The 14,534-nt window shown below is 44.9% G+C and overlaps 1 protein-coding gene and 1 long non-coding RNA gene across 15 annotated transcripts in view; one reads left to right on the top strand and one right to left on the bottom strand.

The window, feature by feature from the left end:
* The window catches only part of BRIP1 (BRCA1 interacting DNA helicase 1), a 231,802-nt gene that overhangs the window by 134,244 nt on the left and 83,024 nt on the right, over nt 1-14,534 (bottom strand). For all 14 annotated transcript variants that reach the window (XM_080982763.1, XM_080982770.1, XM_080982769.1 and 11 more), the window contains exon 16: nt 9,182-9,303. In XM_080982763.1, the coding sequence (XP_080838889.1) occupies nt 9,182-9,303 (122 nt within the window). The remainder of the gene's footprint in view (nt 1-9,181; nt 9,304-14,534) is intronic.
* On the top strand, nt 2,022-14,163 carry LOC308464185. The gene is made up of 2 exons (XR_013979929.1): nt 2,022-2,323; nt 10,473-14,163. It is a non-coding gene; the product is annotated as an uncharacterized lncRNA (long non-coding RNA).

Genomic DNA, 14,534 nt, shown 5'->3' with positions numbered 1-14,534 from the left:
ACGCTGAACCCATGAGCTTCCTTGAAATACAGGTTTTCCCACTGCTACTAATCTTTCCTTCCTATGCCCAAACTAAGGGGAACCTTGGAAATGTACATGCTGAGTGATAGTGAAGCCCCACAGTGTGCATCCAAGATGAGGGATCAAGAGCAACGTGGTGCCCTTCAGATGTTGCTGGGCTACAAGTCCCATCAACTCCAGGCCAGCATGGCCAGTGGTCAGGGAGGATGCCAGTTGTACTCCAGCAATATTGTGGGGCCAGATACTGGCTACCACTGCTTTGGGCAATGACCTAAGAACCCTTTGCAATATTGCAAGTACTGCATGGCAGATGCACGCTGGTTCTCCTTAAGAGAGAAGCCCGTTTGGAAAAGTTTCCCGGAATGCAGGAAGTTCAAAAGTCACAGTCCTGAGATCCAATGCCAACACCATTCGAGAAAGCAGAAGAGCCACACTCCCTTTTACACCAGTCACAAAGACAGCCATTTCACAGCCATCTTGAACAGAGCAGAGGCAGAAACTTTCTGCCATTGTCATCTAGTATTTGGTACCACAGTCCTAACATTTTCACATTCTGATGTTCGGCGGGAGGGTGGAGAGGGGGTTGGCTGGCACCCAGTCTTAATGTTTTCAGATTATAATGTTCAACATCTGACAATGGCAGAGAGAGGGAGGGAAAGCGGGAGACACATCCCATTCCTATACGAAAACGACATGAGAAATAACTGCTTAAGATTTCACATGTCAGAAGAGCTTTGCTTCCACCTGAAATAGCAATGATTATGCTCCTTCACAATGCAGCTTGCCACCTAGTTGTCCCCCCCACCCTTGGCCTAGTGACTGCCAAGCAGCCATAAAAGCCAGCTAGTGTGAGAAGTGAAACATCACACACACACCCGGCCTTTTTATAAATAAAAATCTTTTCAAGTGGGAGCAGCATTAAACACTGCAGCTTTTAACATCCCCACCACCTTCAAACGGAGGGGTAACATCTGTGAGAATTAAGAATAAATAGTGCATGTATAAAGACTTGGGCGGTCACAAGAGCACACTTCAAAAGATCCAGGCTCCTCGATGGAGTCACTAAAAGCTAAGATTTGAACATTCAAGTCTCTATTAGTCTTCTGGGGCTAAAATACGAAGGGGAGGCTGCTATCTTGGAACTATTGCAAGAGCAAGCTGCCGAAGCAGACATAAAAAAAGACCAGAGTCTCACAAATGAAAGCTAAATGTTTGCATTTAGGTCATAAGGGCCCTTTCACACATACCACGATATCTGTATCACTCTTGCATAAACAAGAGCTGAAGCTGTTCAGTGCAAACCCTGGTTAAGGAGGAACCATGTTAACCATGACTGATTGATGCAACACTTCACTCTGCTTAAGTCAGGCATGAACAAATCCCATGGTGGAAGCAAGAGGCAAATGGAAAGGGTAGGAAGGACATGATTTTGCAGTCCACTCCTGATCTCTCAATTGAATTTAAGATGTACTTCGGGGGTGCTCTTAGCTGCCTTCTCCCATACCTATAATTGCATATTTTAATTTTTGGGAATTTTAACTATTTGGGAATTTGAACCCAGGTCTCTCTAGAGCAGGCATCCCCAAACTCAGCCCTCCAGATGTTTTGGGACTACAACTCCCATCATCCCTAGCTAACAGGACCAGTGGTCAGGGATGATGGGAATTGTAGTCCCAAAACATCTGGAAGGCCGAATTTGGGGATGCCAAACTCTAGAGCATGGGTAACTAATGTGGTGCTCTTCAGATGTTGTTAGTTTCCATCTTACATCAGCCACAGCCTGCACGGCCAGAAGCCAGGGATAATGGGGTTTTTAGTCCAGCAACATTTGGAGGGCACCATGTTGGCTGTCCTTACTAGACAATTGCTCCAGCCACTACCCCACATTGGTGCTTTCTCTTTGTGATACACAATACAGCTTGGACTTGGGTCTTTCCCCTTTGTGTCCTTAATCCCAGTGACAAAGAAAAGAGGGGAGGCTTATATAACATTGCAACCAGGGAAACGCTTTCTAGTGTTGTCAAACTACGGCACACGGCCTCTCTGAGATCTTGAAGTTCTACGGCTTTGACAAATCATGTAGCACATTCACCCCGGGCCCCATCTACTCATCACAGTTGTGCAGGCTTTGAGGGACTGCGAGCAAGTGACTTGATTAAAATCTAATGCAACGAAAACTCTCCTCTGAAGAGAAAATCCAATCCATTTCCAGTGAAGCAGAAGTGAAGAAAAAATCAAACAGCTTCCCTTGAGGTACAACGCGGCTGCATACGCTCAGTGCCACTGCGTCTAAGGTGAAGTGGTAAGTGTCAGTCATCCTTACAATTCCCCAAGGTGATAGCTTCACTTTTAAAGCCTTCGACATACTTTGACAGTAAAGTAAAAACTTAAAGGTCAGCGCTACTTGCTAAGGACAAGCTAAACACAAGAAAATCACTTTGGAATATTCCCCCCTCCCGCCTCCTCCTTGGATCAGAAAAGTAAACTACCGAAGGTATAAAGGAAAAAGTTTGTCTCTTTGTCAGAAGGTTTCACTGAAGGGTATATTTATGCGAAAGCTTTTCTGAAACTTGTGCCAAGGTACGGAGATTAAATGTCACTCCAGTAGTGGTCTGCCAACCCCAAGCCCTTAATCTGAACGTCAGTGTTACGGGTTTTACTGCCATCTGGCAAAGGCACTTTACAAGGCTGTATAAAACTACAGGTAGCCTCCAGCACCCTTAACTGGCAATTTCCTTTAAAATATTTCTGCACTGTAACTTAGAATGATACAGTGGCATTACTGCGCAATTCCCATTTTGAGAGGGCAGCATTCCACAGCAATTATAAGGGCCAAATATTTATATAAGGCCATGAAAGATGTTATTTTACTAGACCTATATCCTGCTTTTCCTCCAGAAACCCTAAGGCAGCACACATGGGTTTCCCATCCACCGCTCCAAATTCATTTTATTCCCCACAACAACCCTGTGAGGTAGGTTAGGCTGAGAGACAGCGACTGGCCCAAAGTCACCAAGACAACTCCATGGCTGTAATGTCAGTCAGTCAGTTTATTGCGTTTTAGCAAGCAGCCAATATGCACTTAATTTCAGAGGGCATAATGTCTAGTGCAGATGGGGCTATGACAAAAAAGGTCTTTTCTCTCTGCTAGCTGCAGTAGGGCAGGCACGGGTACATAGGTATTCCTGATGGGTAATCGAAAGTCGTCCTCTGTCAGTGAGAAGCATTAGCCACCTCGATTCAATTGATTCCTCATCAGGGCAGTGAAGAAGCCAGGGTCGTGAACTTGAAAAATATTTCGCCTCATTAACACAATCCTGAAGCACTGAAATGTGTAACTGAATTGATGTACTCCATCATGGTTCACAAATTATGCTGTTAGATACCTTCCTAAGTTAACATTCGAACCACAGTGGCCTTTACTTCAAGATAGATACAAACACATATGAATGTGTAAACCACATCACAGCTATATTTTTATCAATTGAAAGGAAGCCAAGAATCTCTAAGTTTATACACACACACAAATAAAAAAACCCTCGCTTGTTTATTTCTACACCCAGTGCCTCATACGCAACGTTCCTACTGAAAGTGGCTCTTACTGAATTATGGTCTCTTAAGAGTCATCTAGGAAAGGTGGAAGTGAAGAAATCCTCTTTGGGAACACTAGCCTGAGGTCTGCACTTCAGAGCTGCCCATTATCAACATTTCACGGAGACTTTCCTTATTTTTAGGTCCCTGAGGAAAGAGTAGTAAATTACAAGTCAGGCTCACCAAGCCACACTTGGCTCCAAAAATCACATTTTCCTACCTCAACATTGAAGTCCCAGAGGTGGGCAGAGGAAATCTGGTCACAGCCAAAGAAGTCGTTTTTTGGCTCAGAAATGCATTTTCCTGCTACTCCAAAGCCCTCCCCACTGAGAGTACCAGAGCTTTGTGCTGGACTCTTAACAGCGCTCTCTTTATTTTTGCTGTAACAGCCAGCTTCTGAAGATTACAGTGATTATTTTTCACTCTCATAATATACAAGCAAGTGCAAAGGCTCCGCTTTTCAAACTCCCTGCTTCTCTTTCATTAAGGACTAATATAGCAACTCTCAAATTCTGCAGCAGAAAATCTCCCTATATCTGGAGCAGGGGGGGACAGAGATTGGTTGATTCTCCTCAAATATAACCAAGAGAAGAATGCAAAAGGTGTCACCATTACGAAAATCAATTCATTAAAACAACATTTAAATTAAACAGCTGACAATTTTAAAAATAATCAAAATGAATAATAAGATCTGACACACATTCAAGTCCTGTGATTTTGCACAAATCTTAATAGGGTTATTGGTGGGATGTGTAAATATGAGATTCAAGAGTATGTTCTAATTACCTTCCAATCACAAAGTTAAAATGATAAAGGCACATAAAGGGGCTCCCGATACAGTTATTTAAGAGAGAGCTCTGTGGTTTATACCGGGAATTTCTCACCCTGAAACTCACTTACAGATGGTACCTAACACCACGGAAACTAGTGCTGATATGCCCAGGAGTCTCGCCAAAATGATGGAGAGGCTTTACCTCCACAGGCACATACCTCCACATGTGGTGGGAATGTCCCCAAATCCAACTCTTCTGGAACATCAGTCATACAAGAAATATGGAAAATAACTAAGCAAGTATTAGAAGTCGCACCAGAACTGGCCCTACTGAACATCTTCCAAGATAATATTGCCCACTCACATTTTAAAGAGCTCATAACCCACCTATTCTCAGCAGGCAAAAGAATCATAGCCAGACACTGGAGATACCTATCAGGAGTAATCATGGACCAATGGTATCAAATAGTATGGGAAACAGTCTTACTAGAAAAACTAACCAACAAACTGAAACTGACACGGGGACAAGTAGAAGACGCCTTCAGCCCAGTATGGTTCCCCTTTATCACATACATAGCCCAACAAGACAACAACAAGAATCTGCTGACAGCATACAAATCAATCTGGCTAACCTGATCCAAAAATCCAACCCCATACACTCACAAACATAAACAAATCTCACTACAGCCAACCAAAGACAACCAACCACACCCCAGGCCACCCTCAACCTCTCTCACCACCCAGGAAATACAACAAGCAAATTGTAAGAGAACCATACAAAACCCGACACGAAAGCTTATACCCAGAACAAACTTAGTTGGTCTCTAAGGTGCTACTGAACAATTTTTTAATTTTGTTAAATTTATTTTAAAAGAATAGAAGCATTACCACCCCACCATCCCCCTCCCCCTCTTTTCTTCCCAAACTAATATTGCATTCAACGCTAACATCTGACAACAAATGAAACTGTAGAAAACTTGAAAAAAGAGACAATGCACACGTTTTTGTAAACTAAGAAATCTTTCATCATCATAATAAACAAAGGACCACAGACCAGCTCTTCTGCATGCCAGTGTGTTTTTCTATTACAAAGTGCATCAGCAGATGTGCAGTAATGGTAGATGGCCTCTGGCCGCTTTATGTCAGAGAGTTTCCCCAGTCAAGTCAAGTCCCTCTTCTTCAGAAGTACTTAATCTTCCCCGTTGCTCACCCTCAGCCCCAGTCTCAGGAAAGACTTCAATTACTTCAGTTCCAAGTGGCAGGAATTCAATAGAGAGAGCATTGCTTTCACTCTAGACACAAGAAAAGGCTGCTGGCTTACACTGCTATGTTGACATGGCCCCAAAGACAGCTGGCAGACGAATGCTCAAAACACCTTTGCAGCCAAGGGCCAAGCTGACCAGGGGCGAAACTCAGCACAGAATGCTAGAGGGAGTGGGGAATAAATGTGGTGCTCTTCAATATCACCTACTGGATGAAGGTAAAAGAGGTCTTGATGGTTTTCTTCTTCTTCTGGGGACAAACCACCAGCGGCGTAGCGTGGGTAGTCAGCACCCGGGGCAAGGCAAGTAATTTGCGCCCCCTAACCCGGGGCAAGGCAAGTAATTTGCGCCCCCTAACCCCTAACCATGGTCATTAATACTGACGGCTCTACTCTGGGGCAAATTTCGTAGTGACTACTGCCCTCCGTGGTGTTGTTTTTGCAATTAAAGGACCCCTGCCTCAAATAAAGCATGGGGATTGGGCACTGGGATTTGCCAAGGGAGCTGGGAATTGCAGTTCAGTGGCGGGTCAGGGGGAGAGGGTCCCTTCCGCGTCTGGGTGCCGTGGGCCCCTTTGCGCCAAGACGCGCGTCTTTGGGCGTTGCGGCGCAGCCTTCTCGGTCTCCCTCCCCGGCCCGGCTAGCCCTGACGCGGCTTCTTTCTGGCACGGGGAGGGGGCGCCTCTGGGGCCAGTGGGTTGGCCAGCCTCCGGCGCGGGTGGGCGGGCCCCGTCGGGGCGGGTGGGCGGCGTGGCGCTTGGTGCCGAAGCCTCCGCCCGCAGCACCCCATCGGGAGACCTGGCCGGAAGGAGCCTCGAGCCGGCTGTCGGACGCGGCTGAAGCAGCCAGGGCGGCATGGCAGGCGGCGGCGGCTCCCCGGCAACTCCATGCGGCCAGCCCTGCGCGCTGGCCGAGCCCCGCAGGCGAACGCTGCCCGTCGGTGAGGAGGGGCTGCCTGGCGCGCCTTCCGCAGCGAGCGCTGAGAGCCGCTGCCATGGGGCTCTGGGCGATTCCGGAGGCAGCAAGCGCGCCCCCCCAGAAGTTGCGCCCGGTGCGGCCGGCACCCCTGGCACCCCCCACGCTACGCCACTGCAAACCACCATAATGGCTTTTGTGAATTGACTTGCTGATGTAAGGCTATCATCACATGTCCCTCCCAGCACTCAGATCACAAACGGGGTCAACCTGACCCAAATTGCAATACTTCTTCCTGGAGATGTCTCAAGGTGTCCTGAGATTTCTCACTGCATATACATATTGCCATTCCTTTTTTTTAAAAAAAAATTATTCGTTTTTAGGTAAACAGAACTACACAAGCAACAAAGAACACACAACATATTGGTCATCACAACCTCCTACAAGAGTAGATGTTAATGTCCCAAATGTCTGTATTGGCTCAGTTCAATAAATCATTCCACAAGCTCAAATGAGAGTGTGGTAGTGATCTTCCATTGTCTTCTGTTTCCACTTAGTTATATATTATCATTCTTAATACAATTCAGGTTTTGTGCAAACTTTGGTAAAAACTGAGCAATGTTTCCAAATGAAGTGGCTTTTTTTTTTTTTTTTTTTTTTGCCAAACCTTGCTTAGCAATACCTAACTTTACATAATCTAGGGAAAACGGCAACATTTCTAGCATCTATAACCACCCTGGTAATAGCTCTTGCCGCCTAACTTAAGATATTTAATTTACTTAGCAAAATTTGTAAATGACTTAACTTTGATTAAATGGGTTTACAAATACAGTGGTACCTCGTGTTACGGACGGGATCCATTCCAGAGGACCATCCGTAACGTGAAAAGTCCGCAACTCCAAGCGCCACGTCTGCGCAGGCGCACGGTGCGATTTGGCACTTCTGCGCATGTGCAAAACGCGATTTAGCGCTTCTGAGCATGCGTGAGCAGTGAATCCCGGAAGTAACCCATTTCAGTATTTCCGGGTTGCCGCGAATGCAAGACGAAAACACACAACCTGAAGTGGACGCAACATGAGGTATGACTAACCAAATATACATTACAATTGTCAATAAAGAGCAACATTAAAAACAAGCTGATAAACCCCTAAAATTAACAGAATCAATATAAACGTATACACTCTAAGGAAAAATTACAGATTAAAATACATGTCTGGATAGGGCCAATATGGTAGCAGTGAAATTCCTCTGTCTGGTTATGACTTCAGGGGACTGTGGTGTAGTGGTTAAGAATCTTGGAAGAGGACCCCACTCAGTCATTAAGCTTATTTAGTGAGCTTGGGTGAGCCACTATCTTGTCGCTTAACCTACCTCACAAGGTTGTTGTGAACATAAAATGGAAAGCAGGAAGAACCTGAGCTTAGAGAAAAGTGGGAAATAAATGCAACAGCAGCAGCAGTAGCAATAATAATAGTAATAATAATAATACCAGCAACTAGACAAGCATGTCACTGGACCCAATAATAGCAAATAGCTAGGTAAGCACATCACCATAATAATAATAATAATAATAATAATAATAATAATAATAATAATAATTTATGATTTCTACCCTGCCCATCTGGCTGGGTTTCCCCAGCCACTCTGGGCAGCTTCAAACAGAAGGTTAAAAATACAATAAAAAATCAGTCATTAAAAACTTCCCTAAACAGGGCTGCCTTCAGATGTCTTCTAAACGTCATATAGATGTTTATTTCTTTGACATCTGATGGGAGGGCGTTCCTAAAGGTTTTCTTTTGTTAGTACTTGTCAGAAAGCTGAGCAAGAAGCCTCCTGAATCTGAGCGTGGAACTTATTATAGCAAAGAAAGGGGTGTGCAACATCAATCACCATGAAAAGCAAGCAATAAATAGGAAGCCTCTGTATTGAATGGTCTAGAGCAGGGGTCAGCAACTCGCGGCTCCGGAGCCGCATGTGGCTCTTTTACACCTTTGCCGCGGCTCCGGGGCGGATACTAGCGAGGGGAGGAGGCGCATTGTGCGCCCCGACACTCCCCACTGTGGCGGGCGCTGTACTGGCTGTGACGTCGCATGGGGGCGGTGCGTGCGTTAGTCAAGCACCGTCCCGACGTCACCTTCCCGCCCGCTGTCAGATCGCGGCTCTGGAGATATATTTGTTTTAAATGTCGCAATGGTTTTGCGGCTCCGAGTTTTTTTTTCTTCGGAAACGGGTCCAAGTGGCTCTTTTGTCTTAAAGGTTGCAGACCCCTGGCTACAATTCCCATCACCCTTGACCTTTGGCCTCACTGGCTGGGGCTGATGGTAGAGGAGTCCAACAATATATGGATGCCACAAGTGCCCTCACCCTTGAGCCAGGCCTTTATTTATTTTTTGCAGGCCTTCAAGCAACAAGCACTTTGCTACAGCTAGCAGGTGACAGCAGAGCTCTAACAGCAGGACACATTCAGATGAAGGTCAACCAAGATTCTAAACCAAATGAGTACATAAAAACACAATCTTTTGGAAAGAGGCCAAGTGTGCAGTTATACACGGGTGGGTAATAAAATACTGAGACTGGACATGATGCCACTTACGTGATTTTGACAGTGTCAAGTTTCCTACCTGAAGGTCCTTCACGTTTGGAAACGGAATTCCTATGGTTACAACGGCACGGGCATTGTCATCAGAGAAATCCAAGCCTTCACTGACTTTGCCTCTGCAGACAGCAATAAGAAGTGCCCCATCTTAAATGAGAATGATAAAGAATTTAAGTTATGGATCATATCATTCATAATTTTGGCTAAGCGATGGAAAATGAGCAAGGTCCCAGACAAAGAGGATTGACAGTTTAAGATATTAGAATATGCAGAACTTGCAGGTTTAACACATGGAGTAAGAAAGCAATAAGAACATATATTTAAAGAAGAGTGGAAAACATTTATTGAATATATGGAAAATAATTGAACACAACTGAAAATGCTGGCAGCATTAAGATAAATTCAACAGTGTAATTAATAATATTTATTTACACACATACACACACACACACACACACACACACACACACACACCCTGCCCATCTGGCTGGGTTTCCCCAGCCACTCTGGGTGGCTAATTAATGTTTGAATGGTGTAAAAATGGAAAACTGACTTGAATGGTTATAGTAAAATATGCAGGAATGGAAGATATATAAAATGAACCATGGAAATAAAAGTAGAGAAGTCACTGGATATCAAAATGCTTATTTTGAATTGTGAAAAACTGAAATTATATGAAAAGATGTCATTTAGGCTAAGTGACTTGTACTTGGAAAGACCACTTCCTGCTGTTCCCCTGTACACCTGATGAAGTTGGCTCTTGCCAGTGAAAGCAAGTGCCACAATGTGGACACTATCAGTCTCCTTCCTCATTATCCATTTATTTGTCAGAATTCTTACCCACTTTTAACCATAAGACCCCAGGTTGTAGTGGGTTAAGGCAATGCAAAAATACAGTATTTAAATCAGTTTAAATAACTGGATGGGTCCTACAACCGTATATCTCTGAGGTGTCAAAGGCCAGGGTAAAAACCGGTTCTCCAGCATATAACAAAAGCCAGACAGCGGACCGCAGTTCACTGAGTTTGGCTCAGCAAGCTGACCCAGGGCATCATCGCCTTTGTGCACAGGCAGGGACCAATAGCACCCTATACATGTTAAGTCTTTGGGCTACTGCAGAACTCTCTCTCGCTACAACCTCTGGAGTTTGTCCCTAAGGAAGGATTTAGTGAGAATCCACCAACCTCAGAGTATTTCCAATACTTTTCTTAGCCAATTCATGCATTTTTTCATCACTTACATGAAATGTGCACAATGACATGAATGATTTTTCAACAAATAATATTCTATTATTATTATTATTATCCCCTTCATAGATCACTGCCTTGCCGTGGCGAAGGGGCTTGAATAACTCAGAGAAACTATGAGCTATGCCGTGCAGGGCCACCCAAGATGGACAGGTCATAGTGGAGAGTTTTGACCAAACGTGATCCACCTGGAGCAGGAACCAGCAAGCCACTCCAGTATCCCTGCCAAGAAAACTCCATGGACAAAGACAACAGGCATATAAAAGTTATGACGCTGGAAGATGAGCCCCTCAGGTCGGAAGGCGTCCAACATGCTACTGAGGAAGAGCGGAGGACAAGTACAAGTAGATTCAGAGCTGATGAAGCGGCTGGGCCAAAGCCGAAAGGACGCTCAGTTGCGGATATGCCTGGAAGCGAAAGGAAAGTCCAATGCTGTAAAGAAAAATACTGCATAGGAACCTGGAATGTAACAACCATGAACCTTGGTAAGTTGGATGTGGTCAAAAATGAGATGGCAAGAATAAATATTGACATCCTGGGCATCAGTGAACTAAAATGGACGGGAATGGGTGAATTCAGTTTGGATGACCATCATATCTACTACTGTGGGCAAGAATCCCGTAAAAGAAATGGAGTGGCCATCATAGTCAACAAAAGAGTGGCGAAAGCTGTACTGGGATGCAATCTCAAAAATGATAGAATGATCTCGATACAAATCCAAGGCAGACCTTTTAACATCACAGTAATCCAAGTTTATGCACCAACCACTGGTGCTGAAGAAACTGAAATTGACCAATTCTATGAAGACTTACAACACCTTATAGAAATGACACCAAAGAAGGATGTTCTTCTCATTATAGGGGATTGGAATGCTAAAGTAGGGAGTCAAGAGGTAAAAGGAACAACTGGCAAGTTTGGCCTTGGAGTTCAAAACGAAGCAGGGCAAAGGTTAATAGAGTTCTGCCAAGAGAACAAGCTGGTCATCACAAACACTCTTTTCCAACAACACAAGAGCCGACTCTACACATGGACATCACCAGATGGGCAGCATCGAAATCAGATTGATTATATTCTCTGCAGCCAAAGATGGAGAAGCTCTATACAGTCTGCAAAAACAAGACCTGGAGCTTACTGTGGCTCAGATCATCAGCTTCTTATAGCAAAATTCAAGCTTAAACTGAAGAAAGTAGGAAAATCCACTGGGCCGGTAAGATACAATCTAAGTCAAATCCCTTATGAATACACAGTGGAAGTGAGGAACAGGTTTAAGGATTTAGATTTGGTGGACAGAGTGCCTGAAGAACTATGGATGGAGGCGCGTAACATTATACAGGAGGCAGCAACTAAAACCATTCCAATGAAAAGGAAATGCAAGAAAGCAAAGTGGCTGTCCAATGAGGCCTTACAAATAGCGGGGGAGAGAAGGCAAGCAAAATGCGAGGGAGATAGTGAAAGATACAGGAAATTGAATGCAGATTTCCAAAAAATAGCAAGGAGAGACAAGAAGGCCTTCTTAAATGAGCAATGCAAAGAAATAGAGGAAAACAATAGAATGGGAAGAACCAGAGATCTGTTCAAGAAAATTGGAGATATGAAGGGAACATTTCGTACAAAGATTACCATAATAAAAGACAAAAGTGGAAAGGACCTAACAGAAGCAGAAGACATCAAGAAGAGGTGGCAAGAATACACAGAGGAACTATACCAGAAAGAAATGGATGTCTCGTATACCCCTGTTAGTGTGGTTGCTGACCTTGAGCCAGACATCCTGGAGAGTGAAGTCAAATGGGCCTTAGAAAGCACTGCTAATAACAAGGCCAGTGGAAGTGATGATATTCCAGCTGAACTATTTAAAATTTTAAAAGATGATGCTGTTAAGGTGCTACACTCAATATGCCAGCAAATTTGGAAAACTCAGCAGTGGCTAGAGGATTGGAGAAGATCAGTCTACATCCCAATCCCAAAGAAGGGCAGTGCCAAAGAATGCTCCAACTACCGCACAATTGCACTCATTTCACACGCTAGCAAGGTTATGCTTAAAATTCTACAAGGCAGGCTTAAGCAGTATGTGGACCGAGAACTCCCAGAAGTGCAAGCTGGATTTAGAAGAGGCAGAGGAACTAGAGACCAAATTGCAAACATGCGCTGGATTATGGAGAAAGCTAGAGAGTTCCAGAAAGACATCTACTTCTGCTTCATTGACTATGCAAAAGCCTTTGACTGTGTCGAACACAGCAAACTATGGCAAGTTCTTAAAGAAATGGGAGTGCCTGATCACCTCATCTGTCTCCTGAGAAATCTCTATGTGGGACAAGAAGCTACAGTTAGAACTGGATATGGAACAACTGATTGGTTCAAAATTGGGAAAGGAGTACGGCAAGGCTGTATATTGTCTCCCTGCTTATTTAACTTATATGCAGAATTCATCATGCGAAAGGCTGGGCTGGATGAATCCCAAGCCGGAATTAAGATCGCCGGAAGAAATATCAACAACCTCAGATATGCAGATGACACAACCTTGATGGCAGAAAGTGAGGAGGAATTAAAGAACCTTTTAATGAGGGTGAAAGAGGAGAGCGCAAAATATGGTCTGAAGCTCAACATCAAAAAAACGAAGATCATGGCCACTGGGCCCATCACCTCCTGGCAAATAGAAGGGGAAGAAATGGAGGCAGTGAGAGATTTTACTTTCTTGGGCTCCCTGATTACTGCAGATGGCAAGAGCAGTCACGAAATTAAAAGACGCCTGCTCCTTGGGAGAAAGGCGATGGCAAACCTAGACAGCATCTTAAAAAGCAGAGACATCACCTTGCCAACAAAGGTCCGTATAGTTAAAGCCATGGTTTTCCCAGTAGTGATGTATGGAAGTGAGAGCTGGACCATCAAGAAGGCTGATCGCCGAAGAATTGATGCTTTTGAACTATGGTGCTGGAGGAGACTCTTGAGAGTCCCATGGACTGCAAGAAGATCAAACACATCCATTCTTAAGGAAATTAGCCCTGAGTGCTCACTGGAAGGACAGATCGTGAAGCTGAGGCTCCAATACTTTGGCCACCTCATGAGAAGAGAAGACTCCCTGGAAAAGACTCTGATGTTGGGAAAGATTGAGGGCACAAGAAGAAGGGGACGACAGAGGACGAGATGGTTGGACAGTGTTCTCGAAGCTACAAACATGAGTCTGACCAAACTGCGGGAGGCAGTGGAAGACAGAAGTGCCTGGCGTGCTCTGGTCCATGGGGTCACGAAGAGTCGGACACGACTAAACGACTAAACAACAACAAATTATTATTATTATTGCAGTTTCTTTTCAAATTTCCAATATATCCCCGATGAACAGTGCTCCTGTACAAAGTTCTTTGTGACCTGGTAAAGGTAAAGGGACCCCTGACCATTAGGTCCAGTCACGGACTCTGGGGTTGTGGCGCTCATCTCGCTTTACTGGCCGAGGGAGCCGGCGCACAGCTTCCGGGTCATGTGGCCAGCATGACTAAGCCGCTTCTGGCGAACCAGAGCAGTGCACAGAAACGCCATTTACCTTCCCGCTGGAGCAGTACCTATTTATCTACTTGCACTTTGACGTGCTTTTGAACTGCTAGCTTGGCAGGAGCAGGGACCGAGCAACGGGAGCTCACCCCGTTGCGGGGATTCGAACCGCCAACCTTCTGATTGGCAAGTCCTAGGCTCTGTGGTTTAACCCACAGCGCCACCTGCGTCCCTTTGTGACCTGGTACATTTCATGAAAAAATAGCTTTTGAACCTACTAACTGGCTTTTTGTCATTTCCTGCGGTAACACTGGCCCAACCTTTTGACTCCTCTTCTCTCCCAATACACAGCAACAAAGGCAGACCTACACATAGCAAAGAACACAAGGCTGCTGCTGAAAACGGAAGACATGGGTCTAGTTTCTGCCACCTGCCATATAGCGTGCAGAACAACTTACCTGTGTCCCTTGACCTTACTACATTATGAAATTACCCCCAGCGGAGGCAGGCAATGTTATCGAGAAAGGACAAAGAAACCCACAACATTGTGAGGTCAGGAGACAGGGTAAGTTGCACGAGATGTTTCTGATGTGGTGGAACTTGACACAGGGCTGGCAGCTTTAGCAGAAGCTGGTCATGCACCCTACA

Source organism: Podarcis pityusensis (assembly GCF_964106645.2).
Source record: "Podarcis pityusensis genome assembly, chromosome: 15".
Taxonomy (NCBI): domain Eukaryota; kingdom Metazoa; phylum Chordata; class Lepidosauria; order Squamata; family Lacertidae; genus Podarcis; species Podarcis pityusensis.
Note: the sequence above shows the minus strand (reverse complement) of the source record. Positions and strands in the feature narration are given on the sequence as shown.